The sequence below is a fragment of the Phoxinus phoxinus genome, assembly GCF_949152265.1.
Source record: "Phoxinus phoxinus genome assembly, chromosome: 14".
In the NCBI taxonomy this organism is placed as follows: domain Eukaryota; kingdom Metazoa; phylum Chordata; class Actinopteri; order Cypriniformes; family Leuciscidae; genus Phoxinus; species Phoxinus phoxinus.
In genome coordinates this window covers 6,761,426-6,775,618 of record NC_136889.1, presented here as the reverse complement: position 1 = coordinate 6,775,618, position 14,193 = coordinate 6,761,426, and the positions used below count along the sequence as shown (strand labels likewise).

At 37.9% G+C, this 14,193-nt stretch overlaps 1 protein-coding gene across 1 annotated transcript; it reads right to left on the bottom strand.

Annotated features, from left to right (window-relative positions):
- Positions 1 to 1,337: 1,337 nt before the first annotated feature.
- On the bottom strand, positions 1,338 to 11,336 carry LOC307010397 (protein LBH). Its single transcript, XM_079635022.1, has 4 exons — positions 10,855 to 11,336; positions 4,448 to 4,532; positions 3,687 to 3,903; positions 1,338 to 3,525 (listed from the first exon to the last, which is right to left on the bottom strand). The coding sequence occupies exons 2-4, from the start codon at positions 4,529 to 4,531 to the stop codon at positions 3,473 to 3,475; spliced, it is 354 nt and encodes a 117-aa protein (XP_079491148.1). The 5' UTR covers position 4,532; positions 10,855 to 11,336; the 3' UTR covers positions 1,338 to 3,472.
- Positions 11,337 to 14,193: the final 2,857 nt, after the last annotated feature.

The following is a 14,193-nucleotide window of genomic DNA, read 5'->3' as shown; positions in this document are numbered from 1 at the left end:
CAGTATTGACAGAACTGAAGATGGTCTGCATTGCCATTTGCATCCCACTCTCTCATCTGTCACCCCCTCCAGAACATTATCATTTGGAGGTTAAAGCATATAATCCTGCTTCTTCCCTAAAGGTCTGCAAGGAAGGAGACAGAGTACATAAGTGGACTGTATCACTATTAGCTTCCCACCTGAGGAATTAAAGAGCTGCGAGTGATTTCACAGACCAGAGGCACACAGCAACTATCAGCATATAGTTTTAAAAGAGCTTTACAGGTGGGAAGGTGGACTAAGTAATTTATATGACCTACTCTCTCTGTGGCTTAGCAACTGATGCAGTGTCTCGTACCCTTCTCAGGGAACCAGTTACACATGAAATCATTTCAATAACTTTTCAATAAGGCCTGCTGTTTTTACAGGGAACAAAAAAAGGAAAGAAAAAAAAAGAACTAAACTCCACATATCTTAGCTGAATCCCAAGAGGATAGTAATGGGAGAGAGAAAATAGAAAATAGTGTGGGAATATCTGTGAATGTTATTACTCCATGTAATAAAATAGATTTTTAAAATGTTCACATTGTCATATTTGTTACGGATGACTGCTTAAAAGGGAGCACACGACGAAGGAGAATACTAGGAAATAGTCTTTTATCCAAAAATCTTAACACTCTGGGAAACAGAATAACAACCATTAAACATAGATAATACAGAACAAAGAACTGAATGAAGGTTCCTCTGTAAATACACAGAGGAACAAAAAAGCGAATTAATTGGGCAACAGGTGAACGGGATAATCAAATCAAGGGAACAAACTGGCACACTAGGAACTGGGTCACACGGGCAAACAGGCACAGAACTAAAACACAATGAAACATGGAAAAACAGAAGTGAACATGATAAAACCGTTACAATATAGGCTACTTCTTTAGAGTGATAAAGGTAAATAGATTTGGCTTGCTGTTAGCAGTAGAAGAGCTCAAGGAGAAGACTTGAGCTTTTAGTTCCCACCAGACTACACATGCTAGTTAATTAATAGGCTATAACAGTGGAGGTGGAGTTAGGGTGGTGGAGGTTGTTGTGTCCTTGTCAACAGGATCAGGTGAAAATGCTCCTCCAAAACAATATCCCCATTATTCCTTAAAGCCATTTTGGGAATAATGGGGATGTTGAGCAAAGAATAGACCTTGCTGTGTATATTAAAAACTGCACAAAACACTGCACATAATCTACACCTAATGGTAGTTTATAGGAAAATATTCATATGAGCTAAATTATGTATATTAAGGTAGATTATGTTGTCTAAACATAGGAGAATGGTTTAATAGGCGAAGAACACAAACTCAGCAGTTATTTAATATTAATCTTTATTAATTTACCAAACAAACAAAAATAATATGAGTACATAAGAGTAAGTGTAATATCAAAATATCAGTTTATTTTTACCACAAAATTGTATCTAGAATGAAGGCAATTTAGATCAAATAAAATATTAAAATAAAACGAAAAAAAAAAAAAATCGAAAAGGTTTTTTCTCTCCAGAATATGTATTTTCTGGTTAATTATGTAATATCCATTATTTATTAAAAATGAATAAAAGTCACAAATTTCAATGCATGCCAATAAAACTAAATCTGGATGGAGACACGTCATATAGTGATGGAGGTTATCAAAGCAAACATAAGCATTATGGTATTATGATAATATTACAGTAGACGAAATGTGATTTCAATATATAAACAGAGATACACATCAAGGCAGTTTCACATGGGGATTTAAAAATTAAGAATATATCATGAGTGGAATATCATGAAGTGAATGGTTTAGAATCACATCACTAAAATATCAATATTAATATCTGAACTATTGCTGTTAATCTATTTTTTTATTATTTTTTGTAAAAAAGTGACTCATATGTGCAATACCAACCCAATTTCACAACCTATTTTACGAGGTGACATAATTTTTTGGGGAAAAAGTAAGCTTGAAGGTCCACCCCTAAACATAACATCACTGGGGTGTAAGCAGATTGTACAAAAACATACGAATGAGACCATAACAATAAGACACAGATTTGCCGAAGCATACTAACTGCCAGTCACAATATTGGAGTTGGCCTTCCCAGTATTTCCCATTCCCAGCATGAATTGAAGTGTCATTCACGCCTGTAGTACAAACTGTTCAGAGTGAGTTATATACCAATGAATAATACTTAAGTACAGGTTTCTGTTTCAATTCCTAACCCTAAGATAGAAAATAGTAATAGCCACGCTTGTCTTAGCAAACACAACTAATTAAAGACAGAATTTCAATTAATTTGCAGGATGTCTCTGTATTTAGTCCAGTGTTGGTCTCTATCTCCAGCTATTGTCCTTTGAAAATATTGTGTATGTGCACAAAAACCTCTAATAATTTCAATTCTGCTGAAAGTCAGACAGGGCTTGGAGACATAAGCATAAGCATGTCCTTGTCCACAGGATGATTGACAGGCAGACATGTTTGAAGTTCAGCAGCAGTCATTCCTCACAAGCCTCAGCCAGATGGTGTTGAGAGAGGATGGAGTCTCCTCACATCAAGTTTTCAGCCATTGAGTGTGTAATGAATAATGTTTACATGAATATGTGATTCACATTGGTCACTGCAATCGTTTTGAATATATATGGGCTTATGGGATACATCAAAGTGAAAGACATAACAACAAATCAAATGAAATGCAAAGTATCCAAAACCATTGTGTATGTTGTGCTTATTATATATCTCTCTTATATAATTGATTCTGAGGAGTAAATTACACATTTCTGTGGTCAAATATTTCTGTATATTAAACAATTGATCAGTTGTACATCGCTGTGTATATTTGATCTCTCTCATCATTTTGTTATCTCTATGTTATAGTTTTCATCTCACCTAATAATTGTATTAATTTAAATCAATATTTTACATCCATTTATTTGGTATGTAGCCTATAGCTATTTATTAAGTGGAATACAATCAGCTGGTCATTAAAGCTAAATGATAATGCAGCGTTGGCCAGCTGACTCTTCCGTTTACTTAAGATCCAGGATCTGTTCATATAGAACATTATTTTTTACATCAAAATGTATCAACTTTAAGGGGCTCATACAATCCTTTTTTTTTTTTTTTTGGCATCCAATTGACACTCATTTCAGTATATTCTCGGACATATATATAAATGTTGAAGACTTTTATGCAGCACTTTCAACATTTCCGCATCAGGAAAAGATACAAAACTAGGCCTTCAAATCAGAAAGCAATTTAAAGCCATTTTGAAAAGTACAAAAGACTTTGAAAAAGTCTTTTTAAAGCCATGCATGTGTTATAAAGGGTGCTGAGATATAGCATTGTGAGCTATGATCTTATTCACACCTGCCTGCCAGTGTTGGTCGTCAGCTGTGTTTGTGTGAAAATTTTGTGAGAACTGAGACTTGTGATAATGACAGACTTGCGACAGTGTCTTTAATAAATTTCAGTTACGCTCAGCTTCCCCTGATGTTTCCAGGCTGCTGCACTTGACTTCATCTGAGGGGGGGAAATGCACACAGTCATTTATAAATGAACTTCTCTAAACTGAAACACATAGAAGCATATATTTAGTTGTTCCCCTTTAGAACATTGTACTAGTAATGTGGATCAATGTTAATAACAAAACTGCTTTTTCCTTTAATTATTGTCTTACACACCTGCACTCTGGCTGTGTGATGTCTGGGTTTGTGAAGCGGACATCGGTGTGATCTCTTCAGAGGGTATGTGTGTATGGCTGGAAGGGTCTGCGGTTCTCAGGTCATCCGGGGGCCAACGTAACTCTCCGCTCTCCACCTCTCCCTCTGTGGGCTCCACTACGATGGAGGGCAAGCGCTTGGACAGCTTGGGGTGGCGCTCCTTTGTGTCTGGAAAAATCTGAAAATAGATGTTTTATCTTTGAGATAAAGTAGATGTTGAATGCTCCACTTATGTTTATCGACATAAAGAAACAGCTCACATATGGAAAATGCTGTCATCATATAATCACTTGCACCTTTATGACTTTCTTTTTTCCATGGAACACAAAAGGGTGTTTTTAAAGAATATCTTTTTTTTTCATTTTTTTTTCATAAAATTAAAGTGAAAGCGGACCAGGGCTTGTCAAGCAACAAAATGACACCATAAACATGTCATACTATAACTTTGAGTTATCTGAACAGGACAATATTTATGCCAATTTAAATTCCAGGCTATTTATCTATTTCAATGGCCTTTTCATTATATGAAAAGAGCATGCAGGTTGTTCATAAGGGTTTGACCAACATGAAGTTGAGAAAAGTAGGCTATGACAATTATCTTTACACAGTATTCACAGAATCTTAAATCAGTTGAAAGTTTAATTGAGAGATCAGGTGACATTGAAGGAACTGATCAACTTGGGATGAAATGACCAATGAAAAGACTTGGATGAGACACCAACCTGAAAGGAAACGCCTTGCTCTCCGGTGTCACTCATAGTGAAGTCTTCTCGACTGTGTTCTGGGTTGTTCATTATATCTGTCATTCTAATTAGAAAAAAAAATCATAAATTAGCCTATTTATATAAACTATATAGTATTCTACATCCTTTTTTGGTCACTTATCTGTATAATACAAACAAAATGCCTGCTGACGAAGAAAAAGAGGAAGATGAAGTATCTATAGTCAGTAGCCTACTTGGTTCACACAGGGAGAGTAGAGTAAACAATACATTTGCAAGCAGTACTTTTATTAATAGAAAGTAACAACACCCAGTAAACAAGTGTGTTCTTCGACACACTTGAAGAACACAGGAGAACAGAAAACCACATAAAACTGAAGAGAACAGACAAACAACTGAACAAAACAGGGAAGTATAAATACACAAGTTAATGAGGGGTAAAATAAGGCACAGTTGGAACAGATCAATCAACTAATAGGTAACCAGGGCAACCAAGGACACGTGGACTCAAAACAGGCAAGAGAAACTAAACTCAGGGGACCCAAAAACAGACAATATGTGACATCTATGGCAAGCAAAAAATAAATCGTCTTAAAAGAAAACCAAAACTACCATTCAAAAGATTAGGTTCTGTAAGATGATGTGTTTCAAAGAAATCTTTCAGATTATAACACTAACACACCTATACATAACCTTTGCTGAGCAACAGTCAAGGATTAGTTCACCCCAAAATGATCATTTTGAAATGTCATTTCAATCCTATCTTTTTTTCTTCTTCAATGTAACACAAAAAGAGATCCTAATCATATGACAAGGAAAACTGCTTTTGTATAAAAATAAAAAGCTTGGTAAATGGACTACATTTATATAGCGCTTTAACAGACCCATGGACACCAAAACGCTTTTCACATTGCCTCATTCGGCGGTGTCAGCCATGCAAGGTGCCATCCAGCTCGTCGGGAGCAGCTGGGGTTAGGTGTCTTGCTCATGGACACCTCGACACTTCGTCAAGTGGAACCGGGGATAGAACCACCAACCTTCCGGTTTGTAGACATACATGAACCACTGAGTCTAAGCTTGGCACGTATACCATCCACTTTTGTTGTATGGAAAATAGGCACTTGGATATTCAGCCAAACATATAAAAGCAGGTGAGTAAATAATAACACAACTTTAATTGTGTGTGACCTATTAGTTTAATAAAAAAGATACTAGAAATGAAAAAAAAAAAAAACATGCTCCAACATGACAGTTGCAGCATTTGCATGTTTGTTCAGTCTGTAATCCCTAAAAAAAATCCTTCCTGTCCCTTTCAAACTGACATGGTTTTAACAGCATGCACACAACCAAACACCCCAGCTTTGTTCCAGGCTTTGACTGCAGTGTGACAGGGTGTCTGCAGGTGTGTATGCAAATACTAAGCGTGCTAAAATGATTAAATCTTATCCTCCATCATTTTCATTCAGATTGATGGCATACTCGTGCCTGTTTGCAGTCTGTTGAACAGACAAAAGTCATAGTCGAATACTGAAGGATAATAAAACTGTGAACACACTAGTACACCCACTCACATGCACACTCACAAATCCTGTTCAATTATTCAGCAGTTAAAGGCTGGATAGCACAAAGACCTATAAAAACTAATCACGATATTTTGACAATGAAAACCAAATTAAACAAATTGCTCAGGCTAAGGCAGTGCCTAATATTGTTATTAACAGAAAATGAAACTATTATAAAGTAATTTCCGGTAATTTAAATAAAGCTGAAATAAAATGTAGAAATATTAGATGAAAAACATCTCGGGTTATGACTGTAACCTCGGTTCCCTGAATATGGAACGAGATGCTGCATCTAAATGTTGACGCTTTATTGGTAACGCTTCCATGTGACTGGTGTTTGAAGCATGTGTGAAACAGCGCCAATTCTATTGGCCGGTGGTAGTCATATGATGTAAGATGGTGTGCCATTTGACTATAAAAGTACACTTGCATTTGACATCATCAGCTTTTGATTGGCCGAAGGAAGACATTCAGGTATGAGGTAGTATGACGCAGTCTCTCCTTTCTTACTCTGGGAACAGGGGTTACAGTCTAACCCAAGATGTTCGAGGGAATAGTACGCTGTGTCTGAATAGTACAGTAACGCCTTTGAAGAGGCCACATCCCTAGTAGTGTGGGCTCTGATGCCTAGGGGTGAAGGTATTCCACGCACCCTATAGGCCTGAGAGATAGCCTGTACAATCCGTTTGTACAACACATTGCTTGTAATCCGCATAGCCCCTGTTGCGTGCTCTGAACAGATGCTGAGACCCAAACAGGACATTCAAGATTAAGCCTCTCTTACTCTCCTGTTCTGCAGATTGAAAAGGCAGAGGACAGAAGGCCTGAAGAACCACAGAACGTGTCACTGAGGAAGAGCAAATCGTACAAACATAGCCTCGTCCATGTCTTTACCAAGGCATCCAACCTCAAGGGTGCTGGAGGTGTGAGGGCGAACCAGAGAGGACAGTGTGTCAAATTCTCTGAAGCAAGCCGGTCTACTTCCACTCTGCCGAACCTCTACCAGATCGACTCCACCTGCCTCGACAGGATTTCTGCTCCCTGATTCAGGGACCCAGGTATGTAGTCTGGGTCCAGAGCAGGATCTGGCACGCCAGTCTGGAAATAGGGCATGAACGCATACCACCCTGGTGATTTGTGTATGGGACTACTGATGTGCTGTCTGATCGGACAAGAACAGGGTATCCTCTGAGGTCTGGGAGAAGTACTTCAGAACCAGAAATACAGCCCTCATCTCCAGGCAATTTATGTGCCATGAAAGATGGTGACCTCTCCACAGACCCTGAGCAGAGCGGCCATCTAGGATCGCACCCCAGCTTGTGAGTGAAGCATCTGTTGTTAGTATTTTGCGACGACACAATGCCCTCAACACGGGACCTTGGGCCAAGAACCTTGTGTAACCCTGATGATGCGAAAAGAGTTGCCCCTTGGGGTAAATCCCTGGGTCTTGAGCCACCGCTGCAATGGTCTCATGTTCAAAAGCCCCAAAGGTATGATGTTTGACGCAGCTGCTATGAGTCCCAACAGTCTCTGGAACTGTCTGACATTGACGGCTTGGCCTAGCCTGATCTTGCCTATGGTCATGAAAATAGACTCTATACGTGCAGGGGACAAATGTGCAAGGCTAGGCTGAAAGGAAGAACCTGATATTGGTAAGTTTCTCCCCTCAAAACCAAACCTGAGGATGGATATGTGAAAGTATGCATCCTTTAGATCTATCGTGACAAGTCCTTGGATCTGATTTGAGATACGATGAGCTTGAGTGTTAACATTTTGAACCTGTAAGTCTGTAGAGTACGGTTCAGATGACGCAGATCCTTCTTTCGAACTAAGAAGTACCGGCTGTAGAAACCAGACTTTCTCTCAGGAAGAGGAATATATATTCTCTTCTATTTCTATTTCTATAGCCTCTTTCAACAAAAGAGACTGTACTTCATGCCCCAACACCAGAGCATGCTCTGTGCTCACCAACATAGGTAGCACCCCCCTAGATCCTGTAAACTCTTCCATGGTTCGCAGAACCCAAGGAGACACATTTGGCAGAAGTTTCCAGGCTGCTATATATATGGTCTGAAAGTGGTATCTGACCTCCGGTGCAGGAAGATCACGAGGGCTTGAGGTTCCATTTGGGACAGGGCCAATAAATAAGAAAAATAATTTCACATATACTGTAGCACTTTCTGAAGACAAAGAAGCTGATGATCTAATGCAGATGCTCTTTTATAATCATATATGGCACACGACTACTGTCAGCCAATAGAAATTGGCGTGATTTCAGTCATGCTTCAGAGACCAGTCACATGGAAGCGTTCCCACAGTATCAACATTCAGTCGCGCGTTGAGTTCCCACGAAAAAGGATCTTAAACTTAAATCAACAAAAATTAGAAATGTTGCTTTGGGAACTCATTTAAAATAAGCTAAAGGTGAAGTACTAAACACACACACACACACACACACACACACACACACACACACACACACACACACACACACACACACACACACACACATCACACACACACATATATATATAATTTGTTAATTTGCTAATTAATGATTTATAATTTGTAACAAGTGCAGTGTTTGACGCATTTACAGCTGCAACTGAAGATGGAGGTGAAGATCCTTGAATAAGGGCTTGAATTTGGGTCTGTTCCTCACATGGATTCTGAAGATTTAGAGCATAGAATAAAATGTATTATTTTCATGATTATTTTATGTTGCGTTTTAGGTGTATTTCATAGTCTTTGTTTGATTCACAGCATGTTGATAAAATGCCTTTTGTGTCCTACAACAAACAAAATAAGTATTATACAAAGTAATGTCATGTTTTTTATGGCTTATTTGTTCAACATTATGTCATTCTTTGAGATGAGTTTGCATCAGAAGTCCAAAACATTTGTACGGTAAATGAGTAAAAAATGTGAAAATGTCTGTAAAGTTACTGATACATAAATAATTTAGATGTTGTCAGTACTTCAATATGGTACGTTTCAGTGTCAATGCAATGAGCGGTAATGAGCTTTATTAGTTGCTATAACTGTATTTTGCTAAGCTTAGATGAGAAAAATAAACAGATTTCTGTGGGATGTTAGAAAAGATGTTACCAGGGAACCAATATTAGGAGCATGCTGGCTCTAATTGTTTGATTATTGTTTTGGTTTTTTTTAAAGACTTGCGAGGCTGTTGAATGTAGTGTTTTACGTAACATTGTGGTGTAATTAGAATAAATAACACTGACAGATACTCTTACTTAGAACTGTCCTTTAATTGTGGCTTTGCTTAAGGCGAATATTGAGGCAGCTCAACTCGAGGCTTTTAAAGCAGACAAACATGCAATAAAGTATGGTCTAACTTTAACATGCGTGATGTCTATGGGTTCCTTTGTGTATACACATGAATGCATGCGTGCTTGTATTAATGCCCATAAGCAAGGGTGGAATTTATAATAAATTGCATTGATATCATTTTAATACAGATTCAAAGGCCTGTGGCTGCCAGATGATTTTTGGATTGCAAGCACAGACGTCACCATACATGCCAAATCATGTCTAGGCCTTTTGTGAGTTCACTGAGAGCAACTATTTTATGATTAATATTTTGATAGGTTATAAACGTGAAGGAAAATAAAGGCTTCCTGGATTTTAAAGGTTTCCTACAGTGAATTGATTGATCAATAAACATTTAATACCTAACATAGCAAACAGGTGTGGAAAATGTTGTGGGGAAATATGACATAATATTTGAAACAAATAGACACTGTTAAAACTATAGAATTGTTATTTTATTTGTAGTGCTCTAATAGAATTAACTTTGAACCACACATTCAACATTCTAATCTCAGCATTTAATTACCAATCACATTCCACAAGATGGATCTTTTTCTTTTAATATTTCATTTATTTTCTTTTGCTTATTGCTTTGAAATAAATAAACAATCAGAATTGACAATGTTATAGTTAATTAAGCCATAACTGGCCTAGTGTTCAAGGTCATGACCTTAAGTTTGTGAAACTTTTAATAATCAGTTGTTTACTAATACCAAACCATGGTAACAGGGTTAACTATTTAAGATTGTTTCCCTGTCATTGAGATCATGTCATCGAGATGATGTCATTATGTTAGAGTTTGTTTTTGTTTTTTGGACATCATTGTAAAAAATATTGATTTATAAGGAGGTATGATGCAACAGTTGATGCATAACTTGGGGGCACAACTTTAAGTTTTTTTTCTTTTTTACTAAAATTTAACAAATAGCCTATATAAATACAAAATATTATATTTCATTTTCATTGTGCAAATTTGCTAATATTACAACAAGAAGTTAGAAACACATGGATGGGGACCGACCAAAAGACATCTGACATGAATCAAGAAAACATGGGAAAAAATTATGGATTTTAGAAATGTGTTTTCTGAACATAGTCATTAAAAGTCATAATTTCATTGTTAAATTATTATTTTTTTATTCAGGGACACAAAGAACTCACTTATAATGGACTAGTAATATGAAACAATATGAAACAATAAAAAAAAATGTTTTTTTAAACAATTCTAATATGCAACTAAAGGCAAATGTGGTTTTAAGACAAATTGCACGCATATAGCTTTACAAAATCATAAAATGGGACCAAATTTAATTCAGTCAAAGGAATATAGGCGGAATATGAATATAGGCTATTCATCAATATACAGCAGATATTTCTATAAGTTAAAAAGATGCTGATGAACCTTTAAGTTTTTCAGCAATTTTTGGTTTCCTGAAACTGAATCTCTCTAAGCTTTCTTTTTAACACTTTGTTTTAAATGTGCAATGTACCACCATATTATGTCAAATAGCCTACCTTTATGTTGTCCCCTTCTCTTCTTGAAGTGTCAGAAATGTTATTATATTGAGATATCCTCCCGTTGAAATCTCTCTCAGCTTCCGTTTACATCAGTCCGTCCAGTTCGAGCGGAAAGTTACTGTTGAATGCTGTCACAGTGCTTGTGCTCATCCTACCAGCGTCATTCATTTACATGTTGAGAGCTGCATACATGCAACATGAATCGCTGTACGGTTGGTTACGAGAAGCACGCATCCACGTCGTCATCAAAGCTTGTTTTTTCATGTCATTTTCAGGATCTTTGAACCCAGATGATGATTATTACGCAAGTGTTTGGGTGAGTTTAGTGACCTGCACTGTAGCTACCAGATTATTAGAAGCAACGGGGTACCAAAAAAAAACCTTTCTCTGAAAGATTCTTATACCTCATGTTACTGGTTAATATTAGCTTTAGGGTTCTTTAATTTGAGAGCTTGTCTGGTTGAAGGAAGATTGACACTGTTGAAAACTCATTTCTGACGTTGTTGGTTATGGATCGCTGATGCCCCCTGCTGCTGACAGAAATCGTTGCACAGCATGACATTTTTTCCCACCGACGTCTATTTATAGGCCTGCTGTTTGCGTGTTTGTTTACGTTCATATCATATTCCATGTAAACAGTGACTTCTTAGTTCAGATTAGGTTCAGGTCCCTTTAACATGACACAATAGTGACTGCCTAGTGTCCACTTTTTCCACCGTGGTATAGGCTAGGCCTAGCCTGGCCAGCCAGACTTACATCAAGATGTACATTTTTGCATTTTGCTGCCGCTAGGGGCGTCTAGATTTCTAGGCTAGGCTAGGCCTATTTCCTGTTCATTTTTTCCCTAGCCTTTTCAACTTTAATGAGTTTTAAGAATCAAACCAGCGTATGTTCCTGTATTATTGTATGTATAATTGCTGCTCTGACTGGACCACAGTCCACAGTACATATACAAACCCCATATATATTTTTACTCATTGATTATTGCACTGAACTTATACTTATTTATATATATTTTTTGCAATGCACTTACTATTAGGGTGTCTTTCAATCAGTCTTTTTAATCCCCAGCCTGCTGTCCGTATCAATCAATCAATCAATCAATCAATCATTCAATCAATCAATCAATCAATCAATCAATCAATCAATCAATCAATCAATTCCCCTTATACAGCAAGGTTTGAATATTACAATATTGTTTTATAGTTGAAGTTCAGAGTTATTCAAATGCTGTATTTAGTAACAGCTTTTTAAAAATAAACATCTGTATTTTAATAAAGGAGTTTTAATTAAGGAGTGTCAATTTAATATTGTTACACTCATAAGTAATAAATGTGATTTTTTGTTGCCATCCAACCAGACAGAAATGTAAATCCCTTACAAATGATTCTTATATCAGGACACTTAGTCCGTCCTTTAGCTACTAACAGGCTGACTTTTGCTTTATTGCGTTTCATTTAAAAAAGTAGTAAAGACCAAATGCTGGTTCAATTCCAATATCTAAGCAACCACAAGAATGCACACAAATAAAATTGTAGTGCATCGCCTCAACAGGAGAATATACTGTATATCCCGCAGTGGCAATAGCAGTCATTATTTTTTACCCTTAAGCCGTGTGTCCACCAAAGCGTTTTTTCACGCGGCTGGCTTTATTTTTCTATTGTTGTCAATGGGAACGCCGCGTTTTTAGAACGCCATGAGCGTAACGAGGCGCTGAGCGAGTATTTAACGCTCAAGTGCTGAGCGTTTTTTACAGGTCGCCGAGAGTTGAAGAATGTTCAACTTTAGGTAAAACGCAGCGCTCATCACTGTCACTTTTTAGCCAACCGTCCAATCACAGTGGAGGAGGGGCGGGACTAATACCACACGGACCAACGGATATTCTGTATCATAGCAACGATGCGTCTCAACTGAAAAAAAAACTGCGCTGCCAAAACGCTCTCAAGCGCCCGCAGCTCGGCGTTTTCAGCAGAGCGCCTAGCGTTTTCAGGTGGCTAAAAACGCTTTGGTGGACACACGGCCTTACGGTACGTTCACACGGGGCGTTAGCGTCAACGCTTCCCATTGACTTTGAATGGGTGACGTCAAGCTTTGCCGAAATGAATTGTGGATCCGTCGGCAGCGCTTCACTGGCGTTGCTCGCAGCAGAAGTTGAGAATTTTTCAACTTCTGCCGCGAGCAACGCCAGTGAATCGCCGCAGGCGGAAGCGTCAGCCAATCAGGATCGCTCTATGCAAATACAGTAGCCAGGCGGCAGCCAATCACGTTCATCACGTTCATCCTGTCATTCCTGTCTAATTTCATTGGCTGACGCTGCTATGACCATGGCGTCGTGCCAAACTTCAGCCACGCCTTCCGTCAAGCGTTGACGCTCACGCCCCGTGTGAACGTACCGTGAGGCTGTTTAACCCTTTAATCTGTTTTTGTTGTTGTTGTTTTTTTAAATTCAAATTTAAAATTAATTCAACTGAAATGATTTATTCTAATACCTGATGTTGATGCAACTGCTGATATATTACAGAGCTTGATACTTACAGAGCTTGAGTCTCACAACTCAATTTAAAGGTAGGCTAGTAAATGCACACATGCACAACATTGCTGCAACATATATTTATAGGTCGCCTACATTATAACTTTTGTACAAAACAAACAAAATTTAAAGAATGAGTCTTCCAAACCTGATTCGCAATGGTAAGTGTTGATATTTTAGACCTTTTTTTTTGTTGTTGATGATATTTTAGACCTCTCATGATGTTTTTTGCAGGAAATTGCGTATGTCACTCACCCGTGCATGTCTTCTCATATCCATAAAGAAAAGTTGCTCGAGCTGCTTTGAGGAGTGTACCCTATGGTGTTGTGGGAGTACCCGTTTTGTGTGTGTCCCTTTAAATGCAAATGAGCTGCAGCTCGTTGCACAGAGGGCGGAGCTACAACAGCTTGCACTCACACAGACTTGCACTGAAAATTTCTAAAACTTTTAGCCTGTTATGTTCAAACTGGATTCAGGCAATGATGGAGAGACTCAAGAAAAAGTGACAACATGTAGAATGCAACAGGACGTTTCTGAATGGTTAGTTGATGAATTTATGTAGCTTATGTGTAGTTATCTTCTAGTCATTGATTAGCATATTCTGTCTTGATAATCGTGTTCCGGGGGCGGGGTTTATGTAGCTTTTAGGGTTGGTGATGTCACTAACTCTGGAGGAATGTCGTGTGATCCCTACCAGCCGTTTGTTGTAGTTCTTAAAAAGTGATTTCTTTAAAAGCAAATATCTCCCTTTGCTTTGAACTTTGAGCTTCGTAACTTTGCAGATGTTGTTTATGCTCTAACAGCAA

What these genes read in the sequence shown, in the direction of transcription:
- LOC307010397 (XM_079635022.1), bottom strand. Translation starts at nt 4,531, where the DNA reads ATGACAGATATAATGAACAACCCAGAACACAGTCGAGAAGACTTCACT. An exon ending in AGCAAGGCGTTTCCTTTCAG is followed by an intron (nt 3,904 to 4,447) that starts GTTGGTGTCTCA and finishes ATCTATTTTCAG; the next exon opens with ATTTTTCCAGACACAAAGGA. An exon ending in ATCACACAGCCAGAGTGCAG is followed by an intron (nt 3,526 to 3,686) that starts GTGTGTAAGACA and finishes TCCCCCCCTCAG; the next exon opens with ATGAAGTCAAGTGCAGCAGC.